The 14,732-nt window shown below is 38.9% G+C and overlaps 1 protein-coding gene across 1 annotated transcript; it reads left to right on the top strand.

Moving 5' to 3' along the window:
* The first annotated feature begins 11,765 nt into the window (after positions 1 to 11,765).
* On the top strand, positions 11,766 to 13,782 carry LOC122275416 (premnaspirodiene oxygenase-like). The gene is made up of 2 exons (XM_043084460.1): positions 11,766 to 12,750; positions 12,883 to 13,782. Exons 1-2 carry the CDS (start codon positions 11,848 to 11,850, stop codon positions 13,513 to 13,515), a joined length of 1,536 nt encoding a protein of 511 aa, XP_042940394.1. The 5' UTR covers positions 11,766 to 11,847; the 3' UTR covers positions 13,516 to 13,782.
* The last annotated feature ends 950 nt before the right edge of the window (positions 13,783 to 14,732 follow it).

Below are 14,732 nucleotides of genomic sequence, written 5' to 3'. Positions count from 1 at the left end.
AATTTAGTTAAATTCATTAAATATTTTGGGTTGGACAGAAATCTTGATATGGGCCGAGGTATATATGGAACAAGTTTATTTGTTTTTTCAAGGTTTTGTCGGGGCCCAAGAAGTACTTCCCTTCACACGCGGTATTGATCAAGTTTCATGTACTTTTTTTTCACTGCATGCAAGGCTCAATCACTTCTGTTCCCACTACATGCATGCCGTTGTCTCTCATCTTTAGGGTTTTTTTTTTAGTCTTCCATTCACCTATTTATACCTCCTGTTATCCCTTAATCTCTACATGTTTTGAACATCCTCAACCCTAGACTAGGTTGTCGCTCGTCCTCTTCATCACAGAACGTCAAACCGAGACCTCCACTCCGTTGCCGCTAGCGAGGCCATCCCGAGACGACTGGTGGCATGTCCGTGGTGTTGCTGCATTAGAAAGCCAACTCCGTGCGTTCCAGCCACCGTTTCTCCTCATGGCCATCAACGCACTTCGTGGAGTGCAACTACCTCCCACGTCCAAACGCAGGCCAGTTGCACTGCTGCCTCTTCACCACCCCACCGTAGACCGCTAGTAGCCATAGCAACTCCCTTCGTACGGCCAAGAGGCCACTTGCCATCACGCAAAAATCCCCTGTTTTAGCCCTCGAAAACAGAGCAACAACAGCCTTGGGCTCTTCTTGTTTGGAGCCTCCACACGGCACCTGTCCCCTCCACGTCGTTACCACTGGCACAGAATACTTTGACGGGAACTCCACGCTGCTCCAAGTCCGCCGTGTCCCTCTCGATAAGCCACCGGCAACATCTCCGTTTCGCTCTCTAGGCTTACTCTCTCTTTCATGTGTCTCTCACTCTCATCTCTCTCTCTCATTAGTGCTTAGCTGCTCATCTTGCCGGCATAACCACCGCATCCCCCCAATTCCATCACAACTATTTGGAGTTAATGTGCTCAAATATGATTTGGAATTTTGGATTTTAATTATTTAGATCATAGTTGTGTTGTTAGTCTTTAACACTCAGTGTATATTCTTTTACTTTATGAATAGGTGACAAGATTTTTAGTGGTCGATTTCAAGGCATAAATAATACACTATAGGAGACAGGTAAACAGGGTTTTGATATTAGGTTTTATACAAATATTTAAGATTGAGATTGACTTTCTGAAAATTTTGTATGTTTTGTTATGAAATGATAACTTGAGAAAAACAATCTCGGTCGTTTCTTTGCATTACTTATGAAATCGGTATGAAAAAAGAGAAAATATTTTCTAAGCTACATTGTGGAGACATAAGCTATATTTTTGTCATGTTGTCCTAGAAATGTGAAAAAGAGCAATATGGAAAATCTGAAAATTTGTGCATTTATTTAAAAAGATGTTCTGACCTTTGTTTTCAGTATGTGAGAATGAATTGAATATATTTTGGTACTCTATTTCCTATTGATATGGCATCTAAAAAACCTTTAGCATAGTATACTGATTTTGTATTTAACTCTGATCTCTGCTCTGCTTTGTTATGCTCTGTTTGAGTTGGTACGAACTCATCTGTCTCTGAGTGCACCCACTTTGGGATATAAGGTGATTTATTTGTGGTCTTTCCTATTTGCATACTTGGGACTCCGAGAATAATAAGGGAAAGATTTCACCTCTATCTCTGCTCAGTTCAATCGCTTGGGTTTAGCACAACCCTACCATGGGAGTTAAACATGGTCTTCGCTTTGTAAGATGCTTTGTTTTAATGTGATAATAATGCTCAGATTATGTTATGCCAAAGCATCTTAGGTTTTATATGTCTTAAAACCATCAATCTGTTACGTTTGAAAACATGTTTTATTTTGATTAATAACTTTGGAAAATATTTAACACTACATATAGTAATCTGTAAATGTTCATGTTTACATGTAGTACCAAGCAAAACTCGATCTGCAAGGTATCAGCAAGAGGTGGTTTTTAATGATATCATTACTCACCATAACCCTGTAAGGGTGATTGCTCTTATGAGGTGTCATCTCAGCTCCAACAAAAAAACACTCAATACATAGGTCAAAATCGGGGCACATGATGCACTTGATTTGGATCTTTCCTGCAATGTCTTTTTTGCAATAATTGCAGTGGTATAAAGCTCTTTTCCCTTCGCTTGTTCCTTGACCTAAGTCAAGGAGGGCGCCCGGGAGAAGAAAAGGAATGATCAGAAAGGATTGAAGTAAAAAAAGAAAGAAAAAAAAAGAACGAAAGAAATGGAACTAAAAAGCATATGGACAGCAACAGTCAGCACCAAGTCACTAACAATGATGAATTGATTAGAAAACCATCAGCACCAAGTCACTAACAATGGTATATCCTTTTAAAGGTAGAATGGAGGATGTGTCCAAGAACGTTGATATGTCTAGCCAATGTTCCGCTTCCCTGTTAGAAACTGTTGAAAATAGAAAGTGAAAATGAGAGGAAACAAATGAAAAATAGAATTTGACAGAGATTTGAGGAAGTTTGATTCTCATTAATCCTTTTGTTAATACAAAGGTCACATATATATACATTACAAAAAGTAAAAAAGTAAAAGCTATTGAAAATCTAACTTTTGATTATCTACACAAGTACAAGCATCAATTTAGAACTTTTATGCACAGCATGGTAAAGATCAGCTTTATGCATTGTGTCCCTCATACTTCTTTGTGTGCAGCCATGCATTTCCTCAACTGTGCCATCTCCTGTCTCCTTTTTGCTGCTGCTGCCATCTTTTTCTTTCCATGTATTGCAGCTTGCTTTATCAGCTTTATGCATCTCTTGAGTGTTGCAGTGTATTTCAGGCATGCTTTGGCTGCTGTCCTTGTGCATTTCTTGCTTGCATTTTATCTTTTTACATTACATTCTGTAAGACTCCCTCTCAAGATGGGTATAGATATTAACAATTCCCATCTTGGACAATAAGAACTGAAATGTAGAAATTGGTAAGGCTTTAGTGAAAATGTCTGCCAACTGAAATTTTGAGGACACATGCATTGGTGTGATGATACCAGCCAAGACTTTCTCTCTAACAAAATGACAATCTAGTTCTATATTGTGATGACCCGTTTTTACGTGTATTTTCACTAAAGACGCTTTTTAATTTATTTAATATAATAGTTCTTTTATTTTAAATTATTGTATTTTAAATTAGTTTTAATTTATTTGATGTTGTGTTTAATTTATTTAGTCGTTTTACGGTTTTTAATATCGTTTTCGGCGGATTTGTTTTTGGTTTCCGGAGTGAGGATTGTACCTCATTTCTTTTCTTTTCTCTTTTTCTTTTTCCCTTTTTCCTTTTCCTTTTCTTTTTTTTTCTTTTTTTTTTCTTCTTCTTTCTTCCCCGTTTCCTCCCTCCCGCGCGCTGCCCCTTCTTTTTCCCCTTACCGTCGCTACATTTTCGGCCGCCCATTGCGCCACCGTCCGGCGGCTGTGTTGTACACCACCCCCACCATTCTCTTTCCCTCCCACCAGAGTTTATCCCCACCAATTTTTAGAGCCATCGGACCAGCTGTTAGCCACCACGAGCCCCTGGAAGTCACTGCACCTGCTCTGTTTTTCCTCTTGTCGTCGGTTGCTTTCGCAGCCCAGAACTGCCGCTCGCCGGCGGTGTGGCCTACACCACACCCAGTTTTCTTCCCCTCTCACTGGTGAACATCCCCACCAAGTTTCACCTCCATCCGAGCCACCGTTAGCTACCACGAGCTCCTCCAAGCCATACGGTTTTTCACCGATTTCGGCGCCGTCGCACCACTTCCTACCACCATCTCTTCACAGATTCTTCCCCTACCTCTTATCGACCTAAACCACCCATTTCTGGCCTCGATCAGTTGCTGGAGCAGCTCCCACGAGCTCAACTCCGTTTAGCCCCTTTTTGGCCTTCGACCGCCATTTCCACCACCACTCACGGCAAAACTCGTTTCCTTTAGTTTCATAAATATCTCAAGACCTTTCCCTATCAATTTCGTGCCTTGGTTTGTTCCCGTTCGAAAGTGGGTAATTTATTACCCACGGCAGCAGTGTAAATTACACTGTTACGTTGCTTTTCCTCTGCCGTTTGAAATGCTGCGAGCTTTCAAAAAATACCATATAGCGCTGTAAGTATTTTCTAAACTCTACTTTTAGATTTAAATATATTTTGCTCATTCAATAAATATTTATCTGTTGGTTGGCTGATTCCGGACTGAGTCCGAGGAGTTCGGGGGTCGGATGGATGGAGGACGAAGTTGCTTGATTTATTGATTTATGGTTGGTTGATCGTTTTGTGCATTGAAATCGCATTTACATGGTGCATGCACGTGCGTTTTATTTAATTTGAGAAAATCCTGTTTTATTGAAGTAAGTGGATTTTCGGGTGCGTGTGTATCACGACCCCAAGCCGGGATGATGTATTATTCTAGTGGAGCTTCTATGGTCACTCAGGAGCGTAATAAACTGAGTGACGTCCCCTGAGTTGTCGCTGGACGACGACAGGAGCGGGGGTTGAAGGATGTTTGGCTACGAACGCGCCGAGCGCGGAACCGAACATCGCTCTACGCACCGACTCCGTGGCCCTTCGCTGGCGAGGGCTAGAGGATACTTGGCTACGAACGCGCGGGGTGTGGAACTGGGCATCGCTCGTTTAGGTGTCACATGTGTGGTTGTTACCTGCGGTGTGGCACTGGAGGCAGGGTGTGCGGATGACCCCTAGGGGAGGTCATGGTGTATACAGATTAATTGGTTAATGGTTTGAGTTGATATGGGCCAAATGTGACTTTTGGCGTGATATTTGGAAAGGATTTGTTTTTGGGCCAAATGAGATTTTTGGCGTGTGTGGAAAAATATGATTTTATGGGTTTTGTGCATTGGCATCCTTTCATGTATATTGTTTGAGTTTTATATGTTTTTATCTGGTAGTGTTTGGATTTTACTTACCTGCGGCACCATTTTTGGTACCGTAGATTTTGGTGCAGAGTTCGAGGAAGAGGAGGAGGCCGAACCCGAGGATGCGGCTCTGCCGGGGTGCTGAAGTTAAAGTTTAAGCTTTGTTGTTTGGTTTAAAAATAATATTTGTGCTTTATAATATTTTATCATATATGTTTTGAACAGATTTGTATTAAACAAGAAAAATTCTGGTACTTAGTTATGACTTTCTTTATCCGCTGCGTATTTCTTTTTGCACATTTGTTGGTTTTAAACACACTTGACACTCGTTGATAGGGTGATGACCCGTGTTGTCATCATCCGGACGTCTCGATTTTCCTGTGTCCGTGCGTGGGAATTTGGGGGCGTCACATATATGCTTGGTTCTCTCATGAAAAATTGGATTATTTGTAATGTGTATGGCTGCTTGGTTATCACATAAAAGGGAAGCAGATTGTGCATGGTCAATATTAAATTCCTTTAGCAAACCCAGAAGCCACATGATCTCACAACTTGTAGATGCTAGTGCCCTATATTCAGCCTTAGCTGAAGATCTAGAAATTTTTGCTTGCTTCTTAGATTTCCAGCTTATTAGTGAGTCTCCAATGAATATACAGAAACCTGTGACAGATCTTCTTGTCTCGGGGCAGGCAGCCCAATTAGAATCACTATAGGCCTTTAGATGTAAAGCTGATCTGGATGATAAGAAAATGCCTTGACCTATGGATCCTTTGAGGTACTTGAGAATCCTATAGGCTGAGTGCAAATGAGATTGTAAAGGTCTGTCCATGAACTGGCTTAGAACACTTACAGCATAGGTGATGTCAGGTTTGGTGATGGTTAAATAAATTAACCTTCCAATGAGTCTTCTATAAGCTGTAGGATCTTGGAGGATTTCTTCTGTGGTGTGGCTCAATTTATGGTTCAGTTCAATAGGTGTAGAAACTGTCTTTGTGGCAAGTAGACCCGAATCTTCTAACATTTCGAGGGTGTACTTCCTTTGGCAAAGGTTAATTCCAAAAGAGGATCTAGCAACTTCCAAACCCAGAAAATATTTGAGGGGTCCAAGGTCCTTAATTTTGAACTTGCTATGAAGGTAAGATTTGAGTGAGTCAACTTCTTCTTGAGAGTTACTTCCAACTATGATGTCATCTACATAGACTAAGAGTGCTATAAATCCATTGGGACTGACCTTAGTGAACAAAGAGTAGTCAGATTTTGATTGATGAAATCCAATGGCAGTGAGTGAATTTGAAAACTTTGAAAACCATTGCCTAGATGCTTGCTTAAGTCCATAGAGGGACTTATTTAATTTGCATACCAGTTTCTCCCCCTTAATCTGCTCACTCTTGATGTGATAGCCTGGAGGTAATTGCATATAGATGTCCTCATCAAGGTCTCCATGTAGAAAGGCATTGTGAACATCCATTTGAGTGAGGGACCAATTTTTAATGGCTGCTATGGCAAGGAAAACTCGAACTGTGGTGAGCTTTGCAACTGGACTGAAGGTTTCTTGGAAATCAAAGCCTTCTTTTTGAGTGTAGCCTTTTGCCACAAGTCTGACTTGTGCCTTTCAAATGATCCATCTGATTTCAGCTTGGTCTTATAAACATATTTGCAACCAATTGCAGTTTTGTTGGGGGTAAGGTGGTGATAGTCCATGTGTTATTCTCTTCTAGAGCATGGAGTTCAGCTTTCATGGCATCCTGCCAATGCTTAAACTTAACAGCTTCATTATAGGACTAGGGTTCATGAAGTAATGAAAGTGAAATAGAAAAAGATTGGTGAGAGGGAGAGAGATTTTTGTAAGTTATGTAATCATGAATGGGATGAATTGTTGAGGAGGGAAGGAAGGGTTGAGAGGCTGCAAGCTGGCAATGATATTGAGGAAGATAAGCAGGTTGGTTTGTATTTCTGGTGGAACTTCGAAGAGGGAAAGGGTCAAGATCAGGTGAGGGGGCAAGTGAGGGAGCAGTAGGTGAGGGAATGATAAAGGGGTCAGCTGCTGAGGAAGGTTCTTCAGATTGTAAGGGAGTGAGATTTTGAGTGGGATTTTGAGAAGTTTAGGGAAAGGAAAATATGTCATCTGGTAGTGTAGGAGGTAAGACTAAATTATTTGGAAAGGATGATAGGTCATGGTCTGAGAGAGAACCAGATTTGAAAGGGAAAATGAATTCATGAAAAATGACATTTCGAGAGATGAAGGTAGAGTGGGATTCAATGTCATACAACTTATAGCCTTTGACATTAGCAGGGTAGCCCAAGAAAATGCAAGGTTTAGCTCTATGTTCAAATTTGGTCCTATTGGGTTTGAGAGTGCTAGCATAGGATAGATAGCCAAAGACCCTAAGGTTTGAGTATGAAGGTGGGGATGAGAAAAGCATCTCTCATATGGGGATTTATTGGAGAGTAGAGGTGTAGGGATTCTATTAATGATATATGCTGCAGTTAAGACAGCATCTCCCCAAAATTGGATTGGTAATAATGCTTGAAAAAGAAGGGCTTGGGCAACATTCAAAAGATGTTGATGTTTCCTCTCAACAACACCATTTTGTTGAGGGGTATACACACATGATGTTTGATGAATGATGCCATGTGTTTTGTAAAAATCAAGCATAGCAAACTCAAGTCCATTATCAGTTCTGATCTTTTTAATGTTTTTGTTGAATTGGGTTTGTATGAGATGGAAGAAAGATTGCAAGAGGGATCTTGTGTCTGACTTTAATCTCATTAAGAAAATCCAAGTCACTCTAGAATAATCATCAACAATGGTTAAAAAGTAATGAAATCCTTGAAGGGAAGCTTGGGAGTATGGACCCCATATATCACAATGGATCAAATCAAAAGGAGATGAACTACTTGAAACACTTGAAGGGAATGAATGCTGTTTTTGTTTAGCCAAATGACAAACTGTACAATGAGATTTATCCTTGGACTTTACATTAGGTACACTGGAATGAATTAAATTCATTCTTTGAGAAGATAAATGTCCTAATCTAAAGTGCCATAGGTCGAAATCTTGATGTACAACAGCTTGGTTGACTCGAGTTATACTAGATGGGCTTGAGGATGGGATGGTGGTGCTGTCAGGTGGTGAAGGCAGTAGGTGATAGAGACCAGCTTGAACTTTAGCAAGTCCAATCGTCATTCATGAAGAGAGGATTTGAATAAAACAAAGATCATTTGAGAAAAACAGACAAGTGTCTGGTCTTTGAGTGAGTTTACTGACTGAGATGAGATTGAAAGCAAATGAGGGAACACATAGGGCATCAGTAAGAAGGAGAGAATCTGAGATTTTAACAGTGCCAATGTGTGTGACTTGAGCCTTTGTGCCATTTGGAAGTTGTACAAAGGCTTGAATGCAGCAGGAAGAATTAGTAAAAAATGAGGTGGAGCACACCATGTGATCAGTGGCTCCTATGTCCATGATCCATGGTGTGTTCTGAATGATATTATGCTGATCTTGTGAAAGAGCAGTGAGTTTGTCATGACTTGTGACATTGAAGAGAGAGGGTTTATGAGAAACTTTAGAACTGAAAAAAGAATGGTGATTACCTGCTAGGTTGGAGTGGGATGTTGTTGAAGGAGCAGGTTTTGAGATAATTGGTGAGGGATGCACAGGTAATGGCAGGAGAGGTTTATTGTGTCCCGAGGTTAGCTGAGGGAATTGAGCATTTACAATTGCCACAAGATGTTGTGCTTGTGCTTGTGCTTGAGAGAGGGTCAACTGAGAAGTACTTGGAGTAGGTGATGCTTGGCCTGAAACAATAGTATGATTCACAATGGAACCACCAAGAGCAACCTGATTTGCAGAGTAAGCAACTATAGCAGGTTTTCCAGAACCACCTCCAAACTTAGATTTGGTGAATTTGAAAGTGGGTGGAAAGCCTATTAGTTTATAGCACTTCTCCTTTATGTATCCTATCTTTCCACAATGATCACAAACCAAATCTGTTTTGTCCTTTTTCTTTGAGAAGTTTTGATAAGTTAGTAAGGCAGATGGTTCTGTGGCAGGTACAACTATGTTTCTTACTTGCCTTTGCCTCTCTTCTTGTAAAATAAGTGAGAAGGTTTTATCTAGAGAAGGCAAGGGACTCAACAAGATAATTTGCCCTTTAACAGCATCATAGCTATCATTTAGACCCATTAGAAATTTAAAAACATAATCCTTTGCTGAACTTCACCAATATTCTTTAAAGCATCATATGTACATAAACCACAAGAGCAGTAAGGGAGGGGTCTATAACTATGCAGTTCTTTCCAAATGGCATTAAGTTGGATGAAGTAGTCACTTACAGAAAGATGACCTTGAACTATGCCACTAAGTTTGTGTTGAAGGTGATATATCCTTGCTTCATCAGGCTGTGCAAAGCGCTCTTTGAGTTTATCCCATACCTATTTAGCTGAGGTCATGAAGAACACATTAGAGGCTATGTCCTTGGAAATAGAATTCAAAATCCAAGCAAGTAGGATATTGTTGCATCGTAACCAAGACACATAAGTGGGATCTGCAAGGTTAGGGGTGGTAATGGTGCCATCCAAGAAACTTGACTTGTTTTTGATTGAAATGGAAAGAAGAAAATATCTACTCCAAGAAATGTAGTTGGAGCCAGTCAAGGGTGGTGAAACAATGACAGTGTTTGCATTGTCACTGTGATGCAAGAAAAATGGGTTGTTAGGATCTTCTATAGGAGAAGAAGATGAAGAAGAAGAGGTGGTCATAGCTTAATGAAAGGTGATTAGAAATTGAGAAGGTATTGCAGGAAATCACTCATGCTCTGATACCATGTTAAAAACTATTGAAAACAGAAAGTGAAAATGAGAGGAAACAAATAAAAAACAGAGTTTGATAGAGATTTGAGGAAGTTAGATTCTCGTTGATCCTTTTGTTAATACAAAGGTCACATATATATACATTACAAAAAGTAGAAAAGTAAAAGCTACTGAAAATCTAACTTTTGATTATCTACACAAGTACAAGCATCAATTCAGAACTTTTTTGCACAGCATGGTAAAGATTAGCTTTATACATCGTGTCCCTCATACTTCTTTGTATGCAACCATGCATTTCCTCAACTGTGCCATCTTCTTTTCTGTGCCATCTCCTGTCTCCTTCTTGCTACTGCTGCCATCTTTTTCTTTCTATGTATTGCAGCTTGCTTTATCAGCTTTATGCATCTCTTGAGTGTTGCAGTGTATTTCAGGCATGCTTTGGCTGCTGTCCTTGTGCATTTATTGCTTGCATTTTATCTTGTTACATTGCATTTTGTAAGATTCCCCTTTCTTCACATCTCACTACATATACCATTTCAACTCGCAACTCCCAGACAGAAACAAAGCCAGAGAATCTTGATATGACCATGAAGCCGTTGGTGCAATTGTAGGAAGGAAGAACAACTTGTAGATTACTCTTTGAAGTCCATCAATTGTCTTGGTGACACAAAGATATATAAAGATTGCGTAGGTGAAGGAAATACTGTAGAAGAGAATCAATTTAGATAGCTACTCTGTGAATATAAATTTTCCAAAAAGCCTGTTCTGGCAGGACAATATCTTCCTTCACATGCAGGGTACATACAAAAGCTATTTGAGAAGAACAAAGCGGTATTATTTCTTTCAGTTCAGAAGATATTACTATTGGCTTGATCTTTACTTGGCAACACCAGAATTGGAATAGATATTAGACTGCAAGTTTAATTTTGACATATTTTATCAAATTGCAAGTAGTCACAACACAAGCAGGAAATTGCTCTATGGACCTTTAATTTGGTTTTCTGTACACTCCATTATTGAGGATTTGTCCCCCCTCATTTTGGTTCTCCAACTTTATATCACCGTCACGAATGAGACAACTTTAAATTACCTCAATATTATATATGTAGCAGGTATACTAATTTTGACACTGACATTCTTTAAGATTAATCAGGAAGACGTGACAGAAAATCCAAATGAAAATATTTGCGCTTTCCTTATTTATCTTTTGCTCGTTTTAATAAGATTAATACGTAAATAATACTAGATATAATTATAAATTATGTAAATATTATATATTTTTATTTTTTTTAAAAAAAGAGAGATTATTATAAAAAATTAAATTTTTTACTTATTTGTGCTATAGGACTATAAATATCATTTTTTTTAATCGATTAAGTTTTTCTCTCTTTATTCAAGATCTTTGAATTTGAAGGTCAGCGTCGATTAGACAGTCTAAGAATGGTGGAGATGGAAAAACACACTATATGGATAGAAAATTTTTCTAATCGAGATATTTTATTCTTAACTCAATATATAGAACACATTATTTATATCACTTAAATGATATAATTTAATTTATAATATTTAAACTTTAAAATTTATCTTTTAAATTAAATTAAATCATATAAATACTTTATTAAGTTTACTCTAGTCACCGACTTTGCTAGTCATAAATATGAAAATAAACAATACAAGAAAACCTTTCAACAAATGCACGATGAGAAGATTAATACACAGTAAGATGGCGTGGCCCAACAAAATGTAAAACACATCATAATTAGCTATGAAAATTATATAAGTATTTAATAGATTAACTAATCATAAATCTCGTAACAAGAGCTTTTAAGATAATATGTAAACTAATCATAATTAACTGGAATGCTACTGTATTAAAATTTTGGGTGCTTCTAGAGCCACCGTGAGAAGCTCTCGTTAGGTTAAATTTTTTTAACATTATTTTTTAATATTTTTAAATATTTTAAAAAAATAAAAAAATTTATAAAAATATTAAATAATATTTTTTTAATTATTAAGAAAAAGAAAAAAAAAAAATTGATCACTGGATCACTGGCGGCAGAATTGATCTTTGCATAAGACAAAATTAAGAAGTCTGTCATTTCACCGAATCACAAGTCGGCTCACGGAGAAACTAGTGAAAGAAATTAGAAGAAAAATCGTCTCTTTCCCACCTTTCTTCCATGGCACTCCAATATTCCTTGGCTCTCATCACCACATTCTTCCTCCTTCTCCTTCCTTTGATTTGGCTCATAAAGAGATGCAGAAGATCGGCCAAAGTTCAGAAATTGCCCCCGGGACCCTGGAAATTACCACTTATTGGGAACTTGCACAACTTGGTTGGATCCCTACCACACCATGCTCTACGAGAACTGGCTAGAAAATATGGACCGCTCATGCACCTGCAACTGGGTGAAGTATCTGCAGTTGTGGCGACATCCCCCAGGATAGCCAGAGAGTTCTTAAAGACCCATGACCTCGCCTTGGGGAAGAGGCAAGAAGTTTTTTCAGCAAAGACCTTGACCTATGATGGCTCAGACATTGTCTTTTCTCCATTCGGTGATTATTGGAGGCAAATGCGAAAAGTTTGCGTCATGGAACTCCTGAGTGCCAAGAGGGTCCAATCCTTTTCTTCTCTTCGAGAAGATGAGGTTTGTAATCTCATCGAGTCCATCCGCTTATATTCAGGATCACCGATCAATTTTACAGAAAAGATTTATTCTTTAACAAGTACCATCGTATGCAAGGCAGCTTTCGGCAGCAAATGCAAAGATCCTGATGTATTTATATCTTTGACTAGGGAAGCAATATCCGCAGGAGGAGGCTTTGACTTGGCCGATTTGTTTCCTTCACAGAAATTTCTTCGTGTGATTACTGGAAAGAAAACTAAAGTAGAGGAGATGCATCGGAAGCTTGACAGGATCTTGGAAAACATCATCCATGAGCACAAGGAGAACCAGATGAGTGCAGCAATTAGCGAGGTTGAACCGGGGCAGGAAGATCTTGTTGACTTTCTTTTGCGCCTTCAGCAAAGCAGTGGCCTTGAGGTCCCCATTACAACTAAGAACATAAAGGCTGTCATCTGGGTTAGTATGTATATCTGCTATCATGCTAGAGTTGAATCCCAAGTAATTCTTGGGTTCATTCACACTTTGTTGTCATTAACATATTTCTCTCTTCTTAAGAACATTCTGTGAATATTTACAACTTCATTCCAGGACATGTTTGCTGCCGGAACTGATACTTCATCAACCACGGTTGTTTGGGGTATGTTAGAAATGATGAGAAACCCTACAGTTCTGGAGAAGGCACAAGCTGAGATAAGACAAGCCTTCGGAGGAAAGAAAAAGATCCATGAGAAAGACGTTGGGAATCTAAGTTACTTAAAGTTAGTGATTCAAGAAACTCTGAGGTTACACCCACCTCTTCCCGTGTTAATCCCAAGAGAATGTACAGAGCCATGCGAAATTGATGGATATGAGATACCCGTCAAGACTAAAGTCATCATAAATGCATGGGCAATTGCAAGAGATCCTGCATATTGGAATCATGCTGAGAGTTTCATGCCAGAGAGGTTTGCTGGTAGTTCAACTGATTTCAGAGGGACTAGCTTTGAATTTATCCCGTTTGGTGCAGGGAGGAGGATGTGCCCGGGATTATCATTTGGTCTTGCCAATGTTGAACTTCCTCTAGCTCAACTGCTGTATCATTTCGATTGGGAACTCCCAGGCAGGACGAAACCAGAGGATCTGGACATGAGTGAAACCGTTGGTGCTGTTGCCGCGAGGAAAAAACCCTTGTATATGATTGCAACTGCATTTACTCCTCCAGTTGACGAATCCCGCGGCTGACTTCCATGCTCACTACTCGATCTGGAAAATGAAGGAGGTATCATATCACATAATCAGTTTATATCGAACTCCCAGGATTTTACCCTTCACCACGTTAATTAATCGCTGTACTAGAAGTTAAAAGTGTATTCCAGATAGTATTTTGTTGAATAATCTTTAGTGTTGTTTGCTGAAAAATTCATCTTTCATGAAGGATTGTAAAAGGGAATCATGTATCTGCATGCCCAGGCAAGGTTTTAATCTTACATCTTTTGAGTTTTACGGTAATTTGTTGCCTTCACGTTAGTTCCCAACTCCAAATCTCGCCTGGCCTCCTATTCTGATTGTGTATTAGCAGCGCGCCTCTGTAAAGATCTGACAGCATAAGCAAGTAGTCACAAAACAAACAGGAAATTGCTCTATGGACCTTGAATTTGGTTTTCTATACAATTCCGTATATAATATAATAATCATCAATTATTAGATAAGGCTCATGATGATCCCTGGAGCAGTTTTTGGAGCGCGACTCAATAAGTAGACGTAGTGCAGGATTCAATAATTAGAGTTAGTGCTGGACCGATTAAAACAGAGTATTTTTATTATTATTATAATTAGAAAAACAGAGTAGTTTTTTATGGAAACTTAATGTTGGAAATTTTGACCTCCAAATTCACCTCTCCTTGGATCTATCATTTACAGGAATAACAAGAAAAATAGAAAAATAATAATAACACAAGAAATTTACGTGGAAACTCCAAAACAGGAGAAAAACCATCAGACCCAGATAAGAAAATTCACTATGTGAAAAATTGTTATAATCACACAATTTTTCTCCTCACCACACCTACAAAGTTACCTCACTAGTAAAACTTTAACTTTACACCTCTTTCCCTTTTACAAAAGGCTAATAGAGGAATTTAACTAAAGTCAAAAGTTACTAAATAAGCTTTCAACTAGTGCACTTAAACTAAGAGGCTAAGCCTCTTATTTATAACCCATGACATATGCTCTTTCCTTTAACCCAACCGGTATGGGACTAAAAGTTGCAATTAGTCAACAATCTCCACCTTGCGACTTTGACTGGTCCCACAACCAAGTTTCACCTCAATGAAGATCTTTATCGTTTCTACTATCATGCTTCACCATAAAAGCATACTCACTCAGAATAAAACAATTCCAAACATTTCACTTCGGCCCATGTCGAAAACAACATTGCTGAAAATTATGGTGTAACTTCC

The sequence above is a fragment of the Carya illinoinensis genome, chromosome 9 (genome assembly GCF_018687715.1).
Source record: "Carya illinoinensis cultivar Pawnee chromosome 9, C.illinoinensisPawnee_v1, whole genome shotgun sequence".
NCBI lineage: Eukaryota > Viridiplantae > Streptophyta > Magnoliopsida > Fagales > Juglandaceae > Carya > Carya illinoinensis.
Note: the sequence above shows the minus strand (reverse complement) of the source record. Positions and strands in the feature narration are given on the sequence as shown.

Coding starts and splice junctions, on each gene's coding strand:
- LOC122275416 (XM_043084460.1), top strand. CDS start 11,848: ATGGCACTCCAATATTCCTTGGCTCTCATCACCACATTCTTCCTCCTT. Junction 12,751..12,882: donor ACATAAAGGCTGTCATCTGG/GTTAGTATGTAT, acceptor ACTTCATTCCAG/GACATGTTTGCTGCCGGAAC.